This window comes from Crotalus tigris, unplaced genomic scaffold (genome assembly GCF_016545835.1).
Source record: "Crotalus tigris isolate CLP2741 ecotype Arizona unplaced genomic scaffold, ASM1654583v1 scf7180000017639.5415321, whole genome shotgun sequence".
Lineage (NCBI taxonomy): Eukaryota > Metazoa > Chordata > Lepidosauria > Squamata > Viperidae > Crotalus > Crotalus tigris.
Window position 1 is genome coordinate 2,778,846 of NW_024096532.1, and position 24,849 is coordinate 2,803,694.

The window sequence follows — 24,849 nt, forward strand, 5'->3', positions numbered from 1 at the left end:
ATAGGATAATAACAATAATGTTAAGAAGTATAGAATTGTCCTAGTTAGAACTACATAAAAATGTCACGTGACATTTACCCATGATTAAATGAGCCCCACTTTATTCAATGAGCACTATTTCCTGTTTGCAGGATACTCTAATCATAAATTCACTAGGTTCACACAACACAGGCAATAACAGCAATCGCACTTAGACATATATACTGTTCCACAATGCTTTACAACCCTCTCTGAGGGGTTTACCATGTCAGCCTATGGCCCCCAAGAATCTGGATCCTCATTTTATCAATCCTGGAAGAATGGAAGGCTGAGTCAACCTTGAACTGGTCAGGATCGAACTCCTGGCAGTCGGCAGAATCAGCCTGCAATACTGCATTCTAACCACTGCGTCACCAGGACTCATAGTCCTCGACGTATGACCACAGTTGTGACCAGACCTTCCATTGCTAAGCAAGGGAGTTGTTAAGTGAGTCACACCTGATTTTACAACTATTTTTGCCACGATTGTTAAGCAAATCACTGCAATTAAGTGACCCAGGCAGTCAAGTGAATTTGGCTTCCCCCATTGATTTTGCTTGTTGGAACCCTGCTGGGAGGGTCGCAAATGGCAATCACATGACCCAAAGATGTGGCAACCATCATAAATACCTGCTAGTTGCCAAGCACCCAGATTTTGATTTTGTGGCCGTGAGGATGCTATGATGGTCATAAGTGTGAGGTCCAGTCATAAATCATTTTTTCCAGTGTCATTGTAACCTTGAATAATTGCTAAACAAATGGTTGTAAATCGAGAACTACCTGTACACTAGGCTACAATAGGGCTGGTATAGTAAATGCATTCAATAGGGTTTTGTAAAGCAAATAATGGACAGTTTCTATTGCAAGAGTCAAGCCATTCTTTAAGAATAATCAGAGAATATTGTAGTAGGGGTATGTTCCCTCTATTTCTCTCAGGATTACACATCACCTTAAAGTATCTGGTAAACAGTCCACTAAAATATGAGAGTGCAATGATTTGCTTAACATAATAATGTTCTCTTAATAAAACAAAATATTAGTTGAGCTCATTTAATATATATACTCATGGTTAACTTGTCTTATGTTTTATTAAACTAACCCAATTACCATTTCATATAGCACAATGAACCTTAAAAATAAGGATTCTAGCCAGCGCCCTGCTGCATTGAACAACTAATTAGCCAAGTACTCCTTTGCCTACTATGTCGTGCTATGCCTGCATGCTGGAAGGAAGATTATTATATTGTTTATACAGCTTATCATACTGCTAACTGCTGAGGGGTTTAGGAAAAAAACATAATGTAGCTGAATATATTTGGGGGAATCAGTCTGGGAAAATACACTTTATGGCCTTCCATGTTCACTGGAACTTCTGCTCCTGCTTAGATGCACCCAATGTCTATGACATAGATAACCCATTTATTAAATTAGGATTGTACAGCTAAGCCACTGACTTGGCAGCAACAGATTCCATTTATATTAAAAAGCAAGAAGAAAAACAAGAATACAAATGATTTTAGGATGAAATATTTAGCTGATATTTCTAGACACCTACCCACTCAGTTCTACTGGCAGAAATGTCCTAACCTGAACTGATGAGAACTTCTTCTCCTGTTCAACACAATCAGATTCTGAAATAAACTCAGGCAGGGGGAGGGGAACGCAACTTCAACAGCTTCAAACACATACAGTATGGGCATCTTAATGCTAGAAATGAAAAGCAGCTATGGAAAAGTCCTAGTTTGAATAGAGGATTATGAAGGAGTCTCTTCATCTCTCTCTTCTAGCCCTGTTATTCCTTTTTTTCTGCAGTAAATAGGAAAAAAAAACAGCTGCTGGGATAGAAATTGTGTGTGGAAAAAGAACTAAAAAAAGGAAAAATATTCAAAGATTAGGATTACTTAAAAAACCTCTAACTCCATGGTTTTTCAGTTTCAGACCTATTCACGTTTTTTAAAAAACACTTGGGATAAAAATTCATCTCTTCTCCCATGTTTGGCTTGTGACTCTCTGTCTTATTTTTGAGTTAGTCCTTGATAATCAATTTTTTCCAGCATGCCATTTCTGAATGGCTAAGAAAGCATCCCTTTTAGGATCACCCACAGCTCTAAGCTAAGACTTTTTTATAACCATAATTTGTTGCTCAAGTCACAATTGGCAGAGTCACAGATAACGCCCCACCTTTAAGTGTGGTTTATAAATTGCAAGCAAAATAGTATGTGGATCCCAAACCATTCAAAACTCTGGAGAGACGGGTTTCTAAGCGGGTGAATTTTGACAACATTTCGTATAAAGAGTTACTTATTTGGTCGGGCACTAATTGGCAATTAAAGTCTTCTGATGTGTTAAGGCAAGAAAACATTTTACAATCATGGTTTCAATATTTGCAAATCATGCAGATGGACTTTGGATAAGAAAGTGGGAATTACTTTAGTAGATGAAAATTTGGTAATTCAGATCAAGGATCAGAAATGTGCCCATATTAAAAGAATTTATAATGAGTTAATAAAATTGGATTCAGAAACAGAGTTAGTTAAAGATTGTATGATTAAATAGGCCCAGAATATTCAAGAACCGATGACATTGGACCTATAGGAGGTAATTTGGACTAGAAATGTTAAATTTACGCAGGCCCAGAATTTGAGGGAAAATTTTTATAAAATGTTTTATAGATAGCATCTGGATCCTAAAAAACTGTCCTGTATGTACCCGAACCTGCAACCTAAATGTTGGAGATGTGGTTGCTTGGATGCAACCTATTTTCATGTTTGGTGGACTTGTAAAGTTATTAAAGCCTTCTGGATTATGATTTGGTGGAACATTCAAAAGGTTTTTAAAAGGAAGATTAAGTTTACTCCCCAACTGTTTCTTTTGGGAATTTTTGTGGATTTTAATGTTAAAGAAACTCTTTTAATGTTGAATTTAATAACAGCAGCAAGATTACTGGTGGGTCAATATTGGAAGAAGGATACTCTGCCTTCTTTAGAAGAATGGGTATTTAAGGTTTCTAATTTAGCAGAAATGGCTAAAATTTCTGCTTATTTAAAGGACCATTCACAAGAGAGATATTTTATCATATGGAGAAGATGGATAGAATATGTTCAGAAGAAATATGGAACTAAAAAGTTTCACTTATTCTATGAGTAATGATTTTGTTTATAAATTTATGATGTTAAAGTTTGAAGAGAGTTAAAGGTTTTTATGATTTTGTTCATTGTATAATTAGTAAACTTAAATAGATTATGTTTAATATGTTTGCATAATCCTGTATTTTGCTCTGGGAAGTCGGGGTGGGTGGGTGGGAGGGGGTGCGGGGAGGGGGGTGGGGGGATGGATGGGTTGAAGTTTAAGTAGTTCAGATAAAGTAGAAATAGTCTTATTGTATATAATATTAATGTTTTAATTTTGAGAGAGGAACTGCTCGGGCATTTCCCCTGGACCGCATCAAGAGGGAGAAGAAGAAGATGAGAAGTAAGTAGGAAGGTTGAGGTGAAGGAGGAGAGGGAGTGAGTGAAGAAAAAGAGGGAAAGAAGTAAGTTGGTTTGAGATGGGATGCGGTTTGGGGGGAAATGGGCGGGCAAGATCGAATGTGGTGTGTATCAATTTGTTTTATTTTTTATCTGAAGTATTTGTAAGATTGTTATGTATTGTAAAATTGAAAATAATTTTTTTTACAAAACTCTGGAGAGAGACAGATAGACAGACAGACCAGTCAGCAGGGAGGAAGGTATGAAGGCCGGCTGGCCGGCCAGCAGACAGACTTCTCTCTCTTTTTAATGTTGTGGTTTCTCCTGTCATGATGAAAAGAGTGGCCAAAATTCTTCACTTTACCCATCTCTTACAGAACTTAGGACCTGTTACTAGGCTGCCAGAAATAAGTATCTTCGGCTTACCAGGCCTTGAACCGGGACCACAGGCTTCCATTCATAAGAATGCCTAGCAAACAGCCTTCCTGATAAGATGAAGGTAACAAAGTGCGATTAGCATAAACAGGGCAGACTGTATGTAAAAGGCCTGGTCCATAAGGCTAAAGGACTTAGGACGCCCCTAGCAACCGCTTTTGTTCTCCGTTCCAGGGACCGGTCCTGCCTCCATTGTCAAGGCTTTTTACTGTGGGAAGGAGTTGGAAGGATTGTGTGATGGGCAGAATGTCTTTAAGCAGTCCGTCCCCATCCACCCTTAGTCTACCCCAACTGGGACCAAGGAAATAGACAGAGGCACCATTGTTCCGGCCATGAATGGACCCAGCCTCCTCATGAATGGCTGCCTTATTTTTATGGTTGCTGGGCTTGTTCCCAAAGCGGCTGGGAATGGACCCCAATACGACCCTTGTCAAATCAGGACAGGGATGGGGTGTTGAGGAGGGAAGGGGAGGAGGACAGAAGCTAGATTTTTTTCTATTTAAAAAAAATGGGGGTGGGGGTTAAACCCCCCCATAGTTTTCCCTGCAGAGATGGAGTGGAGGAGAATTAAAGGAGAAGATGGTAGATTTGGTGATAGAATTGGGGGTTAGTTCCATCTCTCTGTGTGTGTGTCTTTCTCTCTGTCTCTCTCTCTCTTACACACACACACACACACACACACACACACACACACAAACACACACACACACACACACACACAGAGAGAGAGAGAGAGAGAGAGAGAGAGAGAGACTTCTCTGACTTGCTGGGGGAGGTGAAGGGAGACTGCTTGTCAAGTTTTTCTGCTGGACCAATTTGGGCCAAACGTTTGAGGGAAGCATTGTGGTATCACACAATTGTTCTCAGCTTGTGCCCTCCCAATTATGCAGGGTTCTGCCTCCCGCAGCTCATTAGCTGTTACAGGATGTAATGTCCCACTCTTTTAAAGAGTCCCAGATCATATGAGACTCATATAATAGCCCAAGGGATGTTCTGAACAAAAGTTGCTTCCTCCAAACCAAAGATGTTTTCCATCTCTGCCCATTTAGTTTGGTTGTCTTACACATTGCCAAGGTTTCCAAAACATTTCAAAAGGAAAGGGAGGAAGATGGTGGCAATGAATGATCTGAAAAACGTAGGTTCAGGGATGTTTGGTGGTTTAGCCTTATGCATTATTGCTTTTTGCTTAATTGGCAAGGTCTAATTAGTTTTGGATCATTTTTTTCTTTATGTGGACACCCAGAGTCACAATGGTGCAATGCATACATATGTACATACATATGCACAATTGATAGCTTGTCTGTATTACCAAATGCTGTGAGAATTCCAGAGATTTTAGGCACCTTTTGTTGATTTCTGTTATCTGTATAAAAACTGTTCACTTTTTAAAAATTTCCCTTGTAGTACTCCTCTCAACCTTTTGACTTTTATAATTACATTGGAAGTATAATTTGCAGAATTTCTAACATAGGGATTTCTAATAGATCTGTTGGGAAGGTTGCCATGTTGGGAAATGAAACAATTACAGTCAACAAGGATGTAATCTAAGAACACAGACTCCCAGGTTCTTTGATGTATGCAAACATTCCTTTTTTGATGGTTTTGGAAAAAGAGTGGCTTCATAAAATGCAGGTTAGGAAGGAACTGCTAGGAGTGAGGATTCCATAGCAGGATTCACACATTCCAATTTATTGAATAAACTACAAGTGGCTTTCACATAATGCACTTAGCTAAATTCAGACAAATCGGATATGGTTCAGTGCTGCATGTGACTCAATTAAAAAGTTCCTAAGAACAAGTTTATATCTGGCAGAGGAAAGGCCAATGCTGTAGTATCCTCCACCGCCTGACATTCAAGCCTGAATTTTGCCTGTCGTGTGCAGATTAACCCCAATTTATTTGGCTGTACCAGAATCAGGCCCTACAGGCAAGTCCTTGATTTACAACCACAGTTTGGACTTGCGGTTGTAAATCAAGGACAGTTTGAATTTCCGTTATTAAGCAAGGCCGTTATTAAATGAGCCACATCTGATTTTATGACTTTTTGTCACAGTTGATAAGCCAAACATTGCAGTTATTAAGTGACTCATGCAGTTGTTAAGTGAATCCGGCTTTCCCCATCGGCTTTGCTTGTTGGAAGCTGGCTGCAAATGGCAATCACATGACCCTGGGATGCTGCATTCGTCATAAATCCAGGGTGGTTGCCACACAGTTGAATTTAGATCACATGACTGTGGAGATGCTGCAACAATCATAGATGTGAGAACCAGTTGTAATTCACCTTTCTTCAGTGCCATTGCATTTTGAAACTGCCACTACAGATAGTCAAGGACTATCTGTATTACATATTCTTTCTAGCACTGTAGTTCCTCGCCTCATATCTGTGTCCTCTATTGGAGAGAGGATCAAGATATGCTTTAATATTGCTTATTTTGTTGATTTCAGCATCTTCTTGAAGCCTGAAGGAGCGGGGGAGTGGAAGAATCTTGACTTCTACTCCAAAAGCATATAAATATATTACAAGCTGGCTATAAAACAACACCATGCTGCTTCCCTTCGGCCTGCTAATGTCTGTTCAGTGAATGTGTTTTGCATTGTTACTATTTTGTAGTAAGTACAACATGATCCTTTTGGAGCTTAAACATTCTGTTAAGACATCCGTCAGCTTCTCCAAAGCAAAGCTGTTACAACCCCTTTAATAGCACACTCTGCTTGGGCAAACTCTGCAGAACAGGCTGCCGAGGACGGAGTAATGGCAAGGAGAAACTTTTAAGCAGTCTTCCTTTGTGAGAGAACAAACAAAGTGTTAAAACAGGAATTGTAACAGATCCCCCACTCCTTCCTTTCAGCTTCATTCATCAGGATGCAGTTCAGTCATCTGTTTTGATTATTGGCCATTTTTTGTGGGAGGGCATACATGTTTCATTCTTTAAAAGGGGATGCATTTACAGGTATCATTATTCATTCCAAGCATTCATTAATTTGCTTTAAAGCACGGTGGGTTTATAAAGACACTGCTATCTGTGACAAGCTACGATAGAGGAAAAATGACAGGGGCAGAAGGAGGTTGTGACACAAATCCTGTCTTTGGGAATTTCCATCCCAGTGTCTGGCACAGATTTGTAAGTTAAGCAGCATGGTGCATGTTTAATCTCCTGTCTCTCCCAGTCCCACCTGAGGACATCCAGATCTACAGAGTTGCAAAGGTGTACAGGGATTGTAGGAAAGAAAAACTACAGCTCAGCCAGATAACTGAGATCAAGTGCAGCAAGAAAACAACAAGTGCTCTTCCTTTTGCAGTTCTATAGTATACTATTCCAGGGATGTCATGTCTGTCCCTGAACTACTACTTGTTGCAGATCTACAACCTCTACCAATATGGCAGTCTCCTCTTTTTTACCTTTCCAGCTCTGAAGAGTGGACTTTTGATGCAGAAACGATGGAATCCTGATGAGGATTTCAAACCTTTGTCTTACAGCACAGCCCAGCACAGCACAGCTCTCTCTCTCTTTCTGTCTCTCTGTGTCTGTCTGTCTGTTTGTCTGTCTGTCTCTCTCTCTCTCTCTCTCTGTGTGTATGTAGGAGAAGAGGAGACAGAGGGAAAAAAGCTGAAGGGGGACAGCGGTGAAATTGGGGACTGGTTTGCAAAGAGTGCAAGACCTGGAATAACAAGTACACAAAGGATCCTGGTGAGGATATGGTGGAATAGAGAGAATGGGACACAATTTCTTATTCTGAATGGAACAAGAGGCTCATTGTGGCTTCATTTCAGGGGGGGGAAAGGGGGGTGGTGGAGATGATCGGAGATGAATGAGAGATGGGAGAGAACCACCAGAGACTTGAAAGAAACAGAGAAACCAATAATATTCGAGACAGTAAATGTCTGGAGGGGGTGGATATTGAGGAACTGGGCTTTGTAGCTTTTCTCTTAGAGAGGATATTGTAGAATTCCCATGAAAGCCACTTTGACTGTGACTTAGCTGCCAGTTGATACGTACACCTTGCATTTGATTGGTTTCTTCTAGCCTGCACTGCTAAATTAACTAGGAATTTAATCTTACTCTATTGACTGAACCAAGGTGATTGAACCGTTGCTTTAGAAACTCCCTCCCCCCCCCCCCCCAAAAAAAATCTTGTTATGCATAACTGGCTTGTAAAGGATGCCAGAATCCAAGAAGCTGAGCTTGGCTGAGTGTGGTAGATTTATGCATACATTGTCTTGTGTGTGACCCTTATTTGTGAAATCATTACCTTGGCCAAGGATTAATGTGTCCTTCCTTCGTCTAAAGTCAAGACTCCTTTTTCAGTTGAGCTCAGCTGCTGGTGACTTCACGGCTGTTCCCATCTAGCTGTCTTGGCAGCAGCATGGAAATGGTGTCACTGCCTTTTTCCAACGAGCCTTTTCCATTTTCCAGCCTAGATCAAAGCCCTGGGATTCTCTGGAGAATTCCCTTTCAAATACTAACTCGACCTGAGCCCAGACAAAATTGACCAGATACTGCCAGCTGGCCAATCCCCAATCTATTACTCGCCAGTGTTTTGGACCGTAGCTCTCATTTTCTTTGATCATTGTCCTTAGTGACTATCTTAAAAATTAGGTAATTTTGGATGGAGAAATGGCATCTGTGATAGCTCTTGGAGTACAGGTAGTTCTCAACTTATAACCATTCGTTTAGTAACTGTCTGAAATTACAATGTCACTGACTTACAAGTGGTCTTCACACAACCAGCGCAGCAAAGTCACATGATCGAAATTCAGACACTTGGCAATCACCGTGTAATTATGATGGTCTTGATATCGTGTAATTATCATTTGTGACTTTCTCATCTGTCTTCCGACCAGCAAAGTTGGGGGGGAGCTGGATTTACATAATGACCATGTGATTCACTTAACAACTACAGTGATTTGCTTAACAACTATTGCAAAAAAGGTCATAAAATCAAGCAACTGACTTGCTTATCAATGGAAATTCTGGTCCCAATTTCAGTTCTAAGTCAAGGACTACCTGTAACAGAATAACAGAGTTGGAAGGGACTTTGAAGGTCTTCTAGTCTAACCCCCTGCTCAAGCAGGAAATCCTATATCATTTCAGACAAATGGTTGTTCAATCTCTTCTTAAAAACCTCCAGTGTTGGAGGGCCCACATGCAATGCAACCCTCTGGAAACTCTTAGATGGAAGAACAAATATATGTATACTCCCAGGGTAAATTAATTTTATCAGGTAATCATCTGTCATGATAGTTATGGAACTGAGCCTATAATTTTCCCTAGGCAGTTCCCCTCACTGGCAACGGTTGGTGGGTTCAGATGAGCATTTCTGCATCTTAGCGACTTGAAGATGGGTAGGCTTCACCTCCCAGAATTCCCCAGGCAGCATGGCTGGCTGGGAGATTGTGGCAGTTGAAATCCAATACCTTGCCTAAATTCATGCCCTTTGGATGTGTTGGGAATATACCTCCCAGAATATACCTCCCAATATGTCTTTGCTTGTGCTATTTAAGAATTATGGGAAGTGCGATCCTGAAACATCTGGAGGCCATTAGTTTGGAGAAGGTTGTTTGAGACACAGGAAAGGGGGCATAAGACCTTTCTATCCAATAAAGGCAAGATGGCTGCCTGATAGGCTCTCATGTACTAGGATTGAAAGTGAAAGTATGCTGGAGAGAGTAAGGATATGTAGCCACCAGGTGGGATCTTACCAACTCTTCAAGCCACTTGATCCAGAGTCTAAGCCAGTGGTGGTGAACCTATGGCACAGGTGCCAGAGGCGGCACTCAGAGCCCTCTGTGTGGGCACACATGCCCTCACCCCAGTCCTAGGCCTTCAGCTGGGTTATATAAAACCTTTTCGCTTTAGGCCTCCGCCACTGTGTGCAAAAAAAAAAAAAAAGGTTCAATCAGTCAATTTCAACTTCTCGTGGGAAAAAAAAGATCTTGCAAAGTTGGAATTGATTGATTGAACTTTTTAGTCCCACCCAGTCTGCCGTTACCACCATAGCCACGCCCACTCAATGGGCCACACCCACACAATGGGCCACACCCACACAATGGGCCACGCCCATTGGGTTGCAATTTGGGCACTCAGTCTCTAAAAGTTTCGCCATCACTGGTCTAAGCACTGCAATATAGGTAGTCCTTGCCTTACGACAGGAGTGTCAAACTTGCCGTGTCATGGGACGTGTTGCGACGTATTGTATGTTTTTTCCTCTTGCCGGAGCTGGGGTGGGTACAACTTCTATATGACTCATCCGGCCCACGGGTTGGCAGTTTGACACCCCTGCCTTAGAACCACAACTGAGCCCAAAATTTCCATTGCTAAACAAGACAGTTGTTAAGTGAGTTTTGCCCCATTTAATGACCTTTCTTGCCATTGTTGTTAAGTAAATCACTGGAGTTGTTAAGTGGTTGTTAAATGGATCTGGCTTCTCCATTGACTTTCCTTGTCAGAAGGTTGCAAAAGGTGATCACATGACCCCGGGATGCTGCAACCATCCTAAATACATGCCAGTTGCTAAGCGTGTGAATTTTGATCATGTGACCACGGGGATGCTGCAACGGTTATAAGTGTGTAAAACTTTTTTCAGTGTCATTGTGGTTTCAAATGGTCACTAAACACATGTTTGTAAACCGAGGACTACCTATATATATCTCTTTACATTTGTCAGAAATTATTTTAAGGCAGATTCAAGCTGGACATTGCAAACTTATCTTGAGGATTAAACCAGTTAGGTTTTCCTGACACTGAACCTGTTTAAAACCCCCATTTCATAGAAAATGGCATTTGTAGCCTTGAAAATGACAGCCATGGTGGGACAGAGTCTTTCTTTACCAGCAGATGATAACCGCAGCCACACAGCTCCAGGTGACACAGCAGACCCGTTGTGTCTTGGTCTCCTCCTCATCTTCATTACTGCAGCAGCAAAAGCGGATCAGGTAGACGCAAATGAGAACTAGACTGATGGCAAAGCACAAACCCGAGACGCTGGCCAGAAACAGAAGTGCCTAAAGAATGAACAGAGATTTTAAAAAATAAAAATAAGTCGCTAGAAGTTTTCAGCCCATAGGTTAGGGCAGGGGTAGGCAACCTTGGCTCTTTTATGACTCGTGGACTTCAACTCCCAGAATTCCTGAGCCAGCATGGCTGGCTCAGCATGGCTGGCTCAGGAATTCTGGGAGTTGAAATCCACGAGTCATAAAAGAGCCAAGGTTGCCTACCCCTGGGTTAGGGTAAGAAAATACAGGTAGTCCTCAACTTATGACCACAATTGAGCCCAAACATTTCTGTCACTAAGTTGAGACCTTTGTAAAGTGAATTTTGCCCTGTTTTACGATCTTTCTTGCCACAGTTTTTAACTGAATCAGTGTGGTGGTTAAGTTTGTTCAGGGAATCTAAATTCTCCTTTGACTTTGCTTGCCAGGTCACAAAAGGGGATCACATGACCCCGGGACACTGTCACCGTCCTAAATAGGAGTCAGTTGACAAGTCTTTGAATTTTGATAATGTGACCATTGGGATGCTGCAACGGTCGTAAGTGTGAAAAGCGGTCATAAGTCACTTTTTTCAGTGCCGTTGTAATTCGAACGGCCACTAAGCGAACTGTTGTAAGTTGTACATTGTACATCCACATTCTCCTTAGCAGCAAGAACTCTGTCAAGTTTCTATTTTGTGATGAATGAGGTGATAGGTGTGATAGCATGTAGGTGGGATCTGTTTCTAAGACTGCTTTTTCATTGTAGCTTCTTTGAGATTTCTCCTCATTGCCCTAAAATAATTGAATGACTTTAGAAGACACTGTCAAACACTGGGGAGGAAACAACGGTCAAGTGCTGGTAGGTCAAAATGGCCGAGTATTGCTGTTTGAAAGTCATTGTGTAGCTCCTCTGTTTTTCCCTCCTTAATTTTTTTTGATATCATTAAAAATAAAAGATGGGGTAAGCCAGGGGTCCCCAACCTGGGGGCCGTGGCCTGGTACTGGTCCGTGGCCTGTTGGCCACCGGGCTGCGGGAATGCCTGGTCAGTGCGTGCACATGTGCTATCGCATGAGTGTTAGTAGCCCCGTTTGCACATGCATGAGGCTGCTTGAGCTGCCACCAGCTTCACACAAGCACTAGCCTCCCTTTTGCACATGCTTCAGCGCCACCACCAGCGCCGCCATGGGTGCATGTGGGCCGCTTGCGCATAGGCACAGGCACTAGTGCCACTGCTGTGCATGCACCCATTTTGTGCATGAGCACATACATTTCCCTGCTTCTCCCTTTCCCTCTGGGCCACCAACCCAGAAAGGTTGGAGAGCTTTGGAGTAAGCAGTGAGAAAACAGGGCTAGCTTTGAAAGGGAGACAACATTCCTCCCCCCTCCCCCCCAAAAAAAACATTCTGGAAAGTGGGGCAAATGAATGTACCACTGGAAGCAGAAGGGGAAATCTGTGGGCAGCTTTCAAAGCATTTGTCTGAGCCTGGACAAAATGTAGCCGCTTTAATGTTTTAAAAAAGAGAAGCTTTTGTGCTTTCTGAAGCGTCTCTTCCAAAGAGTTTACACACAGACCTATTGTGCCATGAAAGTTTTATCTGGGAACACAGTTGCAAACCTGGTGCCCTCCTAATGTGATCTTCTTTGCACACATTCATTAGCCCTTCCTATCTCTTACTTCATTCCCTCCACCAAACTGGACCAGCATGTTCCTCTTTAGATATAGAGTAGAGAAAAGTGTGTGTGTGTGTGTGTGTGTGTGTGTGTGTGTTTGTGTGTGTGTTTGTGTGTGTTGGGTGGGGGGAAACCCAGAGGCTAGTCCATATTCCGATATGCCTTTGCCATGCTTCTAGTATTTCTAAGTTACAATCCAGAGAAATGAAGGGGAAGCTCATTTTGCATTTATACAGGTAGTCCTCAACTTACAAAGTTTGTTTAGTGACCATTCCAAGAAAAAAGTGACTTAGGACTGTTTTCCACACTTACTGTCATTGCAGCCTCCCCGTGGTCACATGATCAAAATTTGGACGCTTGGCAACTGGCTCCTATTTATGATGGTTGCAGTGTCTCGGGGTCACGTGATCGTTTTTTGCAATATTCTGACAAGCAAAGTCAATGGGGAAGCCAGAATCACTTACCAACCATGTACTAACTTACTGCAGAGATCTGATTAACAACTGTGGCAAGAAAGGTCGTAAAATCAGGCAAAATTCACTTAACAACTGTCTCACTTAGCAACATAAATTTGGGGCTCAATTGAGATTGTAAGTTGAAAACTACCTGTACTACAGTTAAAGATTTTATTGCTTATTTAAATCGGATTCTATAGTATATTTATTTTGCTCGCATTGTCTAGTTTTGATTTCCAAATGAAAGATAACTTATAAAAATACATACCGAGGCCAGAGCCCCAATCTTTCAAAAAGCACAAAAGGTTTCTTAGGAATATTTGACAAATATACTAAAAAACATGGCTTGCTGCAGATATCCATTGTTTTATGGATTTTGGAGGTCAATGAGTACCCCAGTTATTATTGTTTAGCTTAAAAAATATTCAATCTATTTTGAGCCATTTGTCACAATAATAACATTCCTCCTTCAATTCTACCTCCATGGAGTCCTTGGTGCTCTCTGAGTTTGGTGGTTTTGTTGCAGACATTTCATTACCAAACTAGGTTACATGATCAGTGCTAGTGATGTTAGCTCTAGCACTGATGATGTTACCTAGCTTGGTAATGAAACATCTGCCAGAAAACCACTAAGCTCTGAGAGCACCAAGGACCCCACAGTTCAACCCTGAACTACCAATATTCTCTTCTATCAACCCAGCCTCCATTTTCTTTCCCTTTCCTTAAAAGTGACTGGTTCATGCCATGATCCTCATGGATGGGATGTCCTTTGCCCCTCTTCCTGCCCTGGGAGATACCCGTGCCTTCTTTTATAGTTAAAAGCTTTTGAAATTTATTCCTGTGTGATCTTCTATCCGGTTACGACCACTGGGAAGTCCCTGTAGCCTGTAGCCCGCCAGATGTTATGCTGAAGTCTTCTGGCCAGCAGCCCTACTGGGAGGATCAGATAAGGAATACCAGAAACTGGAGTTCAGCAAAACTGAAGGGCCGCACATTATAAAAGGATACAATAGAATAATAGTACTAATAAGAACAACAGAATTCAGTGGAATCTAAAGCTTCAGTCCCGTCTCCACTTAACTTGACAATGAGCCAAATAAAACAGAATTAGGATTCCTTTGAGGTAAACGCACACTGTGTCCTTGTTTTATTGTTGAACTCAGAATTTGAGCATTTGGAAACACAAAGGCTTGAATATTTTAAAGTAGCACAAAATACAAACAGTCCTGCATTGTTTAGATGTTAACCCTGGCTCTACAGACTTACCCAGATACCAAAAGCCACCCTCTGTTTATATCTTTAGGGATTCTGGGCTGGTTTACAACTTCTGTGCACATGTCCTCCAACCCTTGACATCTGGAGAAGGTGGTTAACAAACCTATGGACCACATACAGGTGGTCCTCGACTTACAACAGTTCGCTTAGTGACCAAAGTTACAACGGCACAGAAAACAGTGTCTTATGACCATTTTTCACACTTATATCCATTGCACCATCCCCATGGTCACATGATCATAATTCAGACAGCTTGGCAACTGACTCATTTTTATGACAGTTGCCGTGTCCTGGAGGTCATGTGATCGCCTTTTGTGATCTTCTGGCAAGCAAAGTCAAAGGGGAACCCAGTTTCACCCAAGAACTATGTCACTAATTTGACAACTGCAGTCACTCGCTTAACAACTATGGCAAAAGAAGGGGCAAAATTCACTTAACAAATATCTCACTTGGCAATAAATTTGGGACTGAATTGTGGCCATGAGTCGTGGGCTACCTGTAAATATTGATTTTTTTTTTCATATTTTTCTTCCTGCTCCTTTCCCATCCAGGATTATTTGACAGTTTTTCCCGCTGATGTCCAGACTCAGAATACAGCAGGTTCCAAGCGCCATCCTGATGACTGAGATGTCTGAGGCGTAGATCTGGGCATGAGTAAGAGTATTTATTTGCTTCATGCGCCCTCTCTCTTTACCTCTCCCTCTGACAAACAGATTACAGGCAATCTGACAATTTGCCTGGGCTGAGACTCCACAATCTGTGCCTACAACAGCTGGCGCAGGCAGGGAGTGGCTGGTGGTAAAATCTGTTCCTAGCCTTTCAAGCTTGAAAACATTTTCAATCACCAGAACTCATCTAATATCTATTCAAGGCTCACAGAGGCTCCTGCAGTCATCCATTTTCGCCCAGAACTGATCTATCGCTGCACAGAAAGGTATTTACCATCTTCTCTTCCTACAGATGCTATTCATCCAATGTGCACTAGCCTTGGCCTACCTGCTCATTTTTGACGCCCCTATTCACAAACCAGATATGCCATCTCAAACCCACGCTGTTCGCTGACTGATCATTTCTCTTCTCGCTCTAAAATATTTAATTCCTTGCTAACCTCTGACAGTCAAATTAGACCGAGTGCATCAACTTTAGCACTTACACAGGGCAAAGAGGTTTATATTCTACAGGACAAAAATTACAATAAAAATAGCAGAGGTTAGATTATTACTATGAGAACCCAGATCCAAAACTAATGCACCAATTCTTACCAGTGTGGCTCAATCAATTAGAATAGAGCTGGAAGGAACTTGGAGGTCTTCTAATCCAGCTCAAGCAGGAGACCCTATACTGTTTCAAATGGCTGTCCAGTCTCTTCTTAAAAACCTCCAATGATGAAGCACCCACAACTTCTGCAGGCAAGCTGTTCCACTGGTTAATTGTTCTCACTATTAGGAAATTTCTCCTTAATTCCCAGCTGCTTTTCCCCTTGGTTAGTTTCCATCCATTGTTTCTTGTCTTGCCTTCTGGTGCTTTGGAAAATAAGTTGAGCTTCTCTTCTCTGTGGCAGCCCCTTGTGGGTGTTATGATCCTGCTAGTAATGGTTTGGCTCCAGAATTACTCGTGTTTAAAAGAACTGTTTTCCTAAGCATGGTGCTTCACATATATGTAGGATTTCAACTTCCCCACAAACACATATCTAGTGTATAAAGAGCATGAGAACCCATATATCTAGAGAGCAAGAGGATGGGGAAGGTCTGTTTTTGGGTAATATCTCTAATGTTGTGTCCGTGTAGGCATTTCTTGTGTTCTTATGAAGTGGTCTTTTAGAGGTGGAGCAATGTAGACATGACTGATTAGGGAATTCTGGGAGTTGAGATGCACATATTTTCCAGTGGCCAATATTGAGAAATACTGGTCTACATTGCGCCACTACCTCATAAGAACACAAGAAAATCCTTGCTGGATCAAAACATATCTTTTCTTTTTTCTGACCGAAAAAAGGTTCACAAGCAGGACACAAAGCATAGGACTGTCTTCTAGTGTTCTCCAGCAACTGGAATTCAAAAGCTGCTATTGCTACTGGATCTTGTATGTAGCCATCATGCTTAATAGCTTCTGGCAGCATTATCCTCCATGAATTTGTTAATAAGTACCTGCCCATCACTTAAGATTTTCCTTGGAAAGCCTTCTCTTGAAACTTTAATAAAGAAAAGTCTTCTGATAAAGTGGAATGCCACAAACACTTACATTGTAATAAATTTGTTAGCTCTGAAGAAATCACCAGATATTTTATTGCTTATGTTGCAACATTTGGGAGACACAGTTATCTTTCTGGAACCTCTGTTAAAGCATGTTCACCTTTTAAAAATATTTAATAATAATAGTAAAGTTGGAAGGGACCTTGGAGGTCATCTAGTCCAACCTCCTGCTCAGGCAGGAAAGCCTACACCATTTCGGACAAATGGCTGTCCAGTCTCTTCTTAAAAACTTCCAGTGTTGGAGCATTTACTGCTTCTGGAGGCAGGTTGTTCCACTGATTAATTGTTCTCACTGTCAGGAAGTTTCTCCTTAGTTCTAGGTTGCTTCTCTCCTTGATTAGTTTCCACCCATTGCTTCTTGTCCTGCCTTCAGGTGCTTTAGAAAATAGCTTGATTCCCTCTTCTTTATGGCAGCCATATGCTTTCAGTGCTTCCAAGTATTTGTTTATTCATTAGATTTTATTCCATTGAACATAACCCTATAATACCAAGATATGGTAGGACTATGATATTTGGGTGGCAAACCTTGGATATCCTTTAGATGGCAGCAAAGAGATGTTAAACCAGTAATATTTGCTGCCAATTTATGGTCATCTGAATTTCTGCAGATATCACAGTTCTAAATAAGCTGAATGGGAAAACAAGTTTTTAGAGGGCAGCTAGGTTAAAATGGAGGTGAATGAGTGACTCTTGAGAAGAACAGATCAAGATTCAATGGGTCAGGATTCACCTGTATGGGTTGTTTGTAATGCCAAGGGATCCTGAAAAATCATAAATATTGGGCAAAGACATCCTGTGAATGTGTAGAATGCTTTTACCTCAGCAGGGAGCATTTAGAAACAGCTTCCTTCTATCTGGCACTGGGAAGAAGGGTATCCAATGCAATCTTGGAGATAAGCTTGAATTCTGGGCTAAAATTTGTAGAGTAGGTTGCTACAGAAAGGAATCTATGGGTTCTCTCCCTGTCATTTGAGCCTCATCCATCTCTCCTACACACACATATCATCAGCAAATTGGATCAGCTGCAGCTGTGAGGCTTGGCCTGACCTACATATCAGAACTAGCACGCTCAACTCCTTGCTAGCTGTAGTAAGGGAAATGACTCCCACAAATGTCTTCCTCCTCACTCACAGACTGTGATGGTGGTGTGCAATTCCAGAATTACTCACAACTTTCCCCTGGCAGCTGAGCAAGAGAAGTTTCCCATGTCCCTGGCTTCAACTCTCTGTGCTCTTTCTGGTATCACACGCAATATTTACTTTTTCCTAGCCCTGAAAAATCGCATTTCCTCTGCCGGTAGAGACTTCTTTTCTTATGAGAGATGAATTTCACATAGCCTATGAAAAAGTTTGGTAGGAAGATGAACCAGCTGTGGGAATTATAAATGTCTATGGAGACTCTCAGTCATCCAGGTCATGGTTGTCCCAAAGATGCTATTTCAAAAGACAATTGGACTTTCTTTGTTTTTTTCCTTGAACACATTTCACTTCTCATCCAAGAAGTTTCATCGATTCTGGCAGAATGGTGATGGTGGTGGTGGGGCTGGAAAGATTAGTTCGGTCAGGATGCGGATGGAATGGAAGGATTGTATTTCTTTGCAGTTATTTGGTTGTTAGCACTCTCTGTGAGAGCTGTTAAGACCACTTGGGGGGTTTATCTGTGCCCACAGGGTCATCTGAATCAGAGTGCAAATGAATGTAGAATCTTCTTGGAACTGCTGAAAGAACTGTTGTGGACAGGAGATAGGTGGTGTCTTATCTCTCCCCCTCTGTGAGAGGGGTTGTTCAATTTTAACCTAAATCTGAGGTTTCCAGCCCCCAAGATGTGGTCCACTACTGGGCTGTGAGCTGTTAGGAACTGGGCCGCAGAAGCGACAGGTGAGCACGCACACACGCATCCCCACTTACACAAGCAGTGGGCGAGCGCATGTCTGCAAAGCTGGAAAGGTTAGGGAACTCTGACCTAGATGGTCTCTTTTACCTCTCTTTCAAACCAATGGTCCTCTCTATCCAGAATGTGGACTTTGAATAAGACACTTTGAACAGAATTATACTTTGCTTCTTCAAAGAATGAGAAGAAAGCACTCGGATATCTTGTTTTGATTCTTTTAGACATAAAGGCACAATCTGAATTTTGGGGGAAGGGAAAGCACAGGTAGGAAACTGAAAATGCCTCATTCAAATTGGAAAGAAAAACCAAAACTGCCCCGTGCTTTAAAACACAGAGCTATCTTAAGGCAGGGGTCCCCAGCCCCCAGTCCATGGACTGGTACCGGGCTGCGGCATGCCAGCAACCGGGCCGCACAAAGAAGCAAAGCCCCATCTGCAGGATGTAGACAGCACACAACACCACGCATCCTCCGGTCCATGGAAAAACCTCTTTCCACGGAACCGGTCCCTGGTGTCCAAAAGGTTGGGGAGCTTAAGGTACCATGCATGGCAAAGAAAGGTTTTACTTATCACAGGAAGCTACAATATAATTTGTTCCTTTCCTATGTTGTGATATGTGGTTTACTATTTTGTTCAAATGCAGTTATTCCAGTTAGAATCCTTAATTTATGACTTAGTGTGCTACGGGAACTCAGCCAACTCTGGTCTAATTATACTCGGTTTACTGTGTGAAATCAGCCATAAAGTTGGTTTGGTTTTTATTTGGCTCACTATATACAAATTTGTAAAGTGGGTTGGAGGAAGCTATATTGATATCAGAACAACTAAAGACTATGTTAAGTTGCCTCAGGGATGGAGTGGGGTGAGATTAAGGCACCATCCTGGTAGAAAAAAGAAAAGAGTTGCTAAGGAGTGTTTGTGGCAGGGAAGGGAAGGCAAAAGCCCTGAGCCAAAGAAAAAGAAACCAAACTATGCTCACCATATTATTTCCACCATCTCCATTCCCATCCTAGCTAACTATATGATTCCTCTAATATAAAGCTAGTTGATTTCATGTGATTGTCTTAAAAAGCATAGCCAAAAGTCAAATCTTCCAATCCTAATTTTTCTGATTGTTGGAACCTGCTTTTGTTGTCAATGGGGTGATAATGATGCACTCTCCATTTTACACAGATGTTGTGTAAAGACAATGGAGCAAGTTAGATTCAAGGAGAAAAGATTCTTTGGAACATACAGAGATGTTCTATACGATTCATCTATATCAGGGGTGTCAAACTGGCGGATGCATCACGAGGAAACTGTACCCACCCCATTGCCGGCATGCAACATCACGTGACATCGCGAGTTTAACATGTCTGCTCTATATGATGGTGCCTATATATTTTCCTAGGGTCATCCCTCCACCCTTCACAGCTTTGGCCCAATCCATGTTTGGTTTGGTTTGAGGATTGCTGAAATGTGCTAAGTGAGCATTCCCATGTAATTTGAACCACTCCTATCTCTTTAAGTCCAAACTGATGTCCACTTGTTTCTCCAGGCTTCTGGAGTGTAAGCAGAAGAGATTGGACAACCCTTTGTCTGAAATGGTCGAGGGTCTCCTGCTTGAGCAGGGGATTGGACTAGAAGACCTCCAAAGTCCCTTCCAAGTCTGTTATTCAGATGCTTCAAGCATCCATTTCGCCCTTCAAAGGATCTTTATTCCCTTCCAAAATGAGCAGTGACCCCCCCCACCACCACCACCACTTTTGAAGTAAGTATGGCTCTTAACGTGTCTCCCAGTGTCAAGAAGGTAGTCCTTGGTTCAAAGGATGCGAGAATCGGTATCCTTTTTTGGTGACAGTTCCATGCTATGGAACTGTAGCAAGGAGACAGCTTCTCAGCATTGGGAATCTCAAGTCTATGTATTAAACTGCAAAATGTTATGAGAACAGAAGATTCTTTTCTAAGCAGAAAGATTTTTACAAGCAATTTCTGCTAATGCTGTTTTAAATTAAAACTTCTCTCTTGAGCATCTACCGCATACTCCATGCTCTTCTGAGGATTTGTACTGAATAAAGTATCTACAGCTGTGAAGAACATGTAAAACTGAATTACATATGGGCAAACTTGGTTCTCTTGCAATTAGTATACCCTGCCTCATGAATAATCATAGTTCTTGACCATGTAATAATAATAATAATAATAATAATTATTATTATTATAAAATTAAATTGCTCTGGGACTTCAGAATTCAAACAGACAAGCACCTGCAACATAACACCCCAGACTTAACAATTATCAATAAGAAAGACAAAAAAGTCTGGATAGTGGACGTGGCAGTGCCTGGAGACAGCAGAATAGACGAGAAAGAACTGGAGGAGATAACAAAATACAAAGACCTACAAACAGAAATAGAAAGACTGTGGCAAAAGCAAGCAAGGGTAGTACCAATAGTAATAGGCTCCTTGGGTGCAATCCCAAAACAACTGGAGCACCACTTGAACACCATTGGCATTGACAAATTCGCTATTAGTCAATGCAAAAGGCGGCCTTACTAGGAACTGCTTCCATCCTGCGACGATATCTGTAATACCATCAAACATCCACATCTGCCTATCCCAGGTCCTGGGTAAGGACTCGATAGGTAGACAAAATGCCAAATCCAGTCTGAACATCTGGCTGACTGTGCGATGATGATAATAATAATAATAATAATAATAATAATAATAATAATAATAATAATAATAATGGTCCTGGGTAAGGACTCGAGTGGTAGACAAAATGCCAAATCCAGTCTGAACATCTGGCTGACTGTGCGATGATCCATAATAATAATAATAATAATAATAATAATAATAATAATAATAATGGTCCTGGGTAAGGACTCAAGAAGTAGACAAAATGCCAAATCCAGTCTGAACATCTGGGTGACTGTGCGATGATCCATAATAATAATAAAGTTGGAAGGGACCTTGGAGGTCATCGAGTCCAACCCCCTGCTCAGGCAGGAAACCTTATACATTTCAGACAAATGGCTGTCCAGTCTCTTCTTAAAAACTTCCAGTGTTGGAGCATTCACCGCTTCTGGAGGCAGGTTGTTCCATTAGTTAATTGTTCTAACTGTCAATATTTAATATTGGCGCTGTTTTTTTCAACTGCACCGTTTTTGCTTACCAGTCCCTTGAGGGAAGCAGAAATTGGAGACATTCCTTCCTCCCACTATCTTCTGGATGATTCTTTGAACAGATTTACAACCAATCCTAATCTGTTTGTTTTACAATACAATTCCTTGATTGGATTCTCCTTTATGGTAACAGCACATACCTTCTTTTAGCAGCAGCTGCTAAATCAATGTTTCTCAACCTTGGCAACTTTAAGATGTGTGGACTTCAACTCCCAGAATTCCCCAGTCAGCATAGCCAATAGCAAAACTGGCTGGGGAATTCTGGGGGTTGAAGTCCACACATCTTAAAATTGCCAAGGTTGAGAAACACTGGTAAATAAAATGGATAAGATGGTACCTGAATCAATTATCATCCTGTCAGAATAGACCATCTGGATTTCTCTGCCCTGGATCAGATCCAGATCCATCTCAGAGAGCATTCTTTCTAACAAGCCTAACAAACAGCAAATAATATAGAATCCAAAAACTTGGCTAGTGGACTGCAACCTCCTTACAATTAGCCCTTAAATGTGGATTTTCAGAAGCAGCATATTTAGGATAGCATTAAAATTATCGCTTTTACAGTAGGAAGAGGTAGATTAGAGGTTGGCAAGGGAATATGAATATGCTCACCTGGTGCCTGTATTCTAGATTTGGAAGGATGTCATAGTTTCCTCCTACATCTATGCCATCCCATAAACCTGAGTAGCTTCCTTGCCAGTGTAACAACATTCCCAAGCAGTACTATAATGGGGTTTCTTGAAGCCGCTATTTCAATGCTGCAACAGTTTCAATAGGAAATTCTAAATCAGGGCTGTCAAACTCGCAATGTCACGTGACATGTCGCGACGTATCCTGACTTTTTTGCCCTTGCCGGCAATGGAGTGGGTGCGGTTTCGCCATGATGCATCCGGCCCGTGGGTCAGTAGTTTGACACCTCTGTTCTATATAAACATTTTAAATGTCCTATAAAAACCAAGGCTCTCTAGGATGTAGGCCTGGTTGACAACATCACACTACAGGTAGTTCTCAATTCACAACTGAAACAGAACCTGCCATTAAAGTCATACATGTAACTGATCTGATTTCATGCCCTTTTTTGTGGTGATTGTTAAACAAACGCTGTGGTAAAGTGGTAGCTGCAGTCATTAAGTATACATTACAGGTGTTAAGCAAACCAATGCTTTGCTGTGGAGCAGTTTTGCCACAAAAACCAGAAGTAATTACTGAGTTCTGGCAAAATCAGTCTATCAGAATAGAGCTGGAAGGGATCTTGGAGGTGTTCTAGTACAACTCCCTGCTCAAGCAGGAGATCCTATACCCTTTCAGATGGGTGGCTGTCCATTTTTTTCTTAAAAACCTCCAGTGATGAAGCACCCACAACTTCTGAAAGCAAGTTATTCCACTGGTTAATTGTCCTCACTGTTAGTAAAGTTTCTCTTTAACTCCATGTTGCTTCTCTTCTTGATTAGTTTTCATCATAAATTGGCCCCTCTTCTTTGTGGCAGCCCTTCAAATACTGGAATACTGCTATCAGTCCTTCCTAGTCCTTCTTTTCTCTAGACTGGCTATACCCAAATCCTGCAACTGTTCTTCATATGTTTTTGTCTCTAGACCCTTAATCATCTTAGTTGCTCTTCTTTGCACTTTTTCCAAAGTCTCAACATCTTTTTGTAACGTGGTGACCAAAACTGGATGCAGTATTCCAGGTGTGGTCTTACTAAGGATTTATAAAGCGGTACTACTACTTCACGTGGTTTTGTAAAACTGTTGTAAAACCTAGTCACGTGACTACGGGACACTGCAAATGACCATCAATCCTGGCTGATTGCCAAGTGCTTGACACGCAGTCATGTGACTGGAGGAGGCAGCCATCAGAATTTTGGAACTAGATCATAAGTGTGCCCAAGGAAGTCCATCATAACATTGAATGGTCACTGAGCAGCTAATCATAAACTGAGGACTACCCATATACTATAATGTAGGTCTTGTCTGTTTCTAGCATTCTGACTCCAACCAGCATGATTTCTGAACTGTGATTTGCAGTTTAGCATTCTGATCAATTGTGGTTTAAGTAAATCATGGATTAGTGCAATAGATGAATACAGGCAAAGAGACACACAACTGCATTATGGGAAATATAAATATATATAAACATAAAAGGCCTCACTGAGGCAATCTTTTAAATTGCCCACCATGCCATTGAATGAAACTGTATTGCAGACAACCTGGGCACTGTACAAATTTAATTGGCTAGACAAGAACTGCGTCAAAGAGGGGGGTAGAGGGAGCAGATGGGCATTAGGATCTCTCTGCTACCCACTTAGTAGTAGCCAGGACTCCAGCAGCCCCCTGCAGCAGGGCTTAGTAGTGGGAGATTGAAAGATAATCTGACCATTGCTTACTGGAGCCACAACGAGGTATTAATTAAAGTTCTAAGAACTCTGCGCAAATGAACCAGAAGGTGTAAAGAGAGCTGTAAAGAGGTGCCAGGTAAAAAACTGTAGCTAGGATATTTTAAAGAGCTGTAAAAAAAAAAAAAAAAAAGAAGGCTTGTGGCACAGAAGAAGAAAAGGAGTTTTGTTTTGATGTCTCCATTCTGTGTCTCCAAAAAGAAGGTTAGAAAAAGACATCCCATGTTTTACGTGATCGGAAATCTCAATTTCTTAAACTGAATTACCCAACATTGAGTTGAAAATGTTTACATAGCCTGCACATTTCATATCTGCTTCAAATAGAGGTAGTCCTCGACTTATAACTATTGGTTTAGCGAATAGTTCGAAGTTACACCAGCCTTGAAAAAAGTGACCTATGAGCAATCCTTACATTTACAACTCTCAGCAGCCCTACCTTTGGGTGCTTGGCAACAAGTATGTATTTATGGCGGCTGCAAACGTCTCAGGGTCATATGATCACCATCAAAGTCAATGAAGGAAGCTGTATTTGCTTCATGACTGCATGATTCACTTAACAAATGCAGCAGCTCGCTTAGCAACTATGGCAAAGCTCATAAAATTTCATGTGACTCACTTAACAACCGTAAAAAAAATCAAGGGTAACTTACTTAACAACTGCCTTACTTAGCTAGAGGATTCTGATCCCAGTTGGTGTTGTAAGTCAAGGACTATCTGTGTGCAATTCTGTGATATCCACGGTGTTTTTTAAGCAATGAGAAAGTGAGAAAAAAACCCAAATCAAAGCGGATTCTCTATGGAGCTTCTCAATCATTATTGTCCCAAAGGTGCTTTTTCAGGAGGCAATTGGACTTTCTT

At 41.5% G+C, this 24,849-nt stretch overlaps 1 protein-coding gene across 2 annotated transcripts in view; it reads right to left on the minus strand.

Annotated features, from left to right (window-relative positions):
* TTYH1 (tweety family member 1) overlaps window positions 1-24,849 on the minus strand; it is an 84,093-nt gene that overhangs the window by 44,243 nt on the left and 15,001 nt on the right. For both annotated transcript variants that reach the window (XM_039335153.1, XM_039335152.1), the window contains exon 2: window positions 10,751-10,923. In XM_039335153.1, the coding sequence (XP_039191087.1) occupies window positions 10,751-10,923 (173 nt within the window). The remainder of the gene's footprint in view (window positions 1-10,750; window positions 10,924-24,849) is intronic.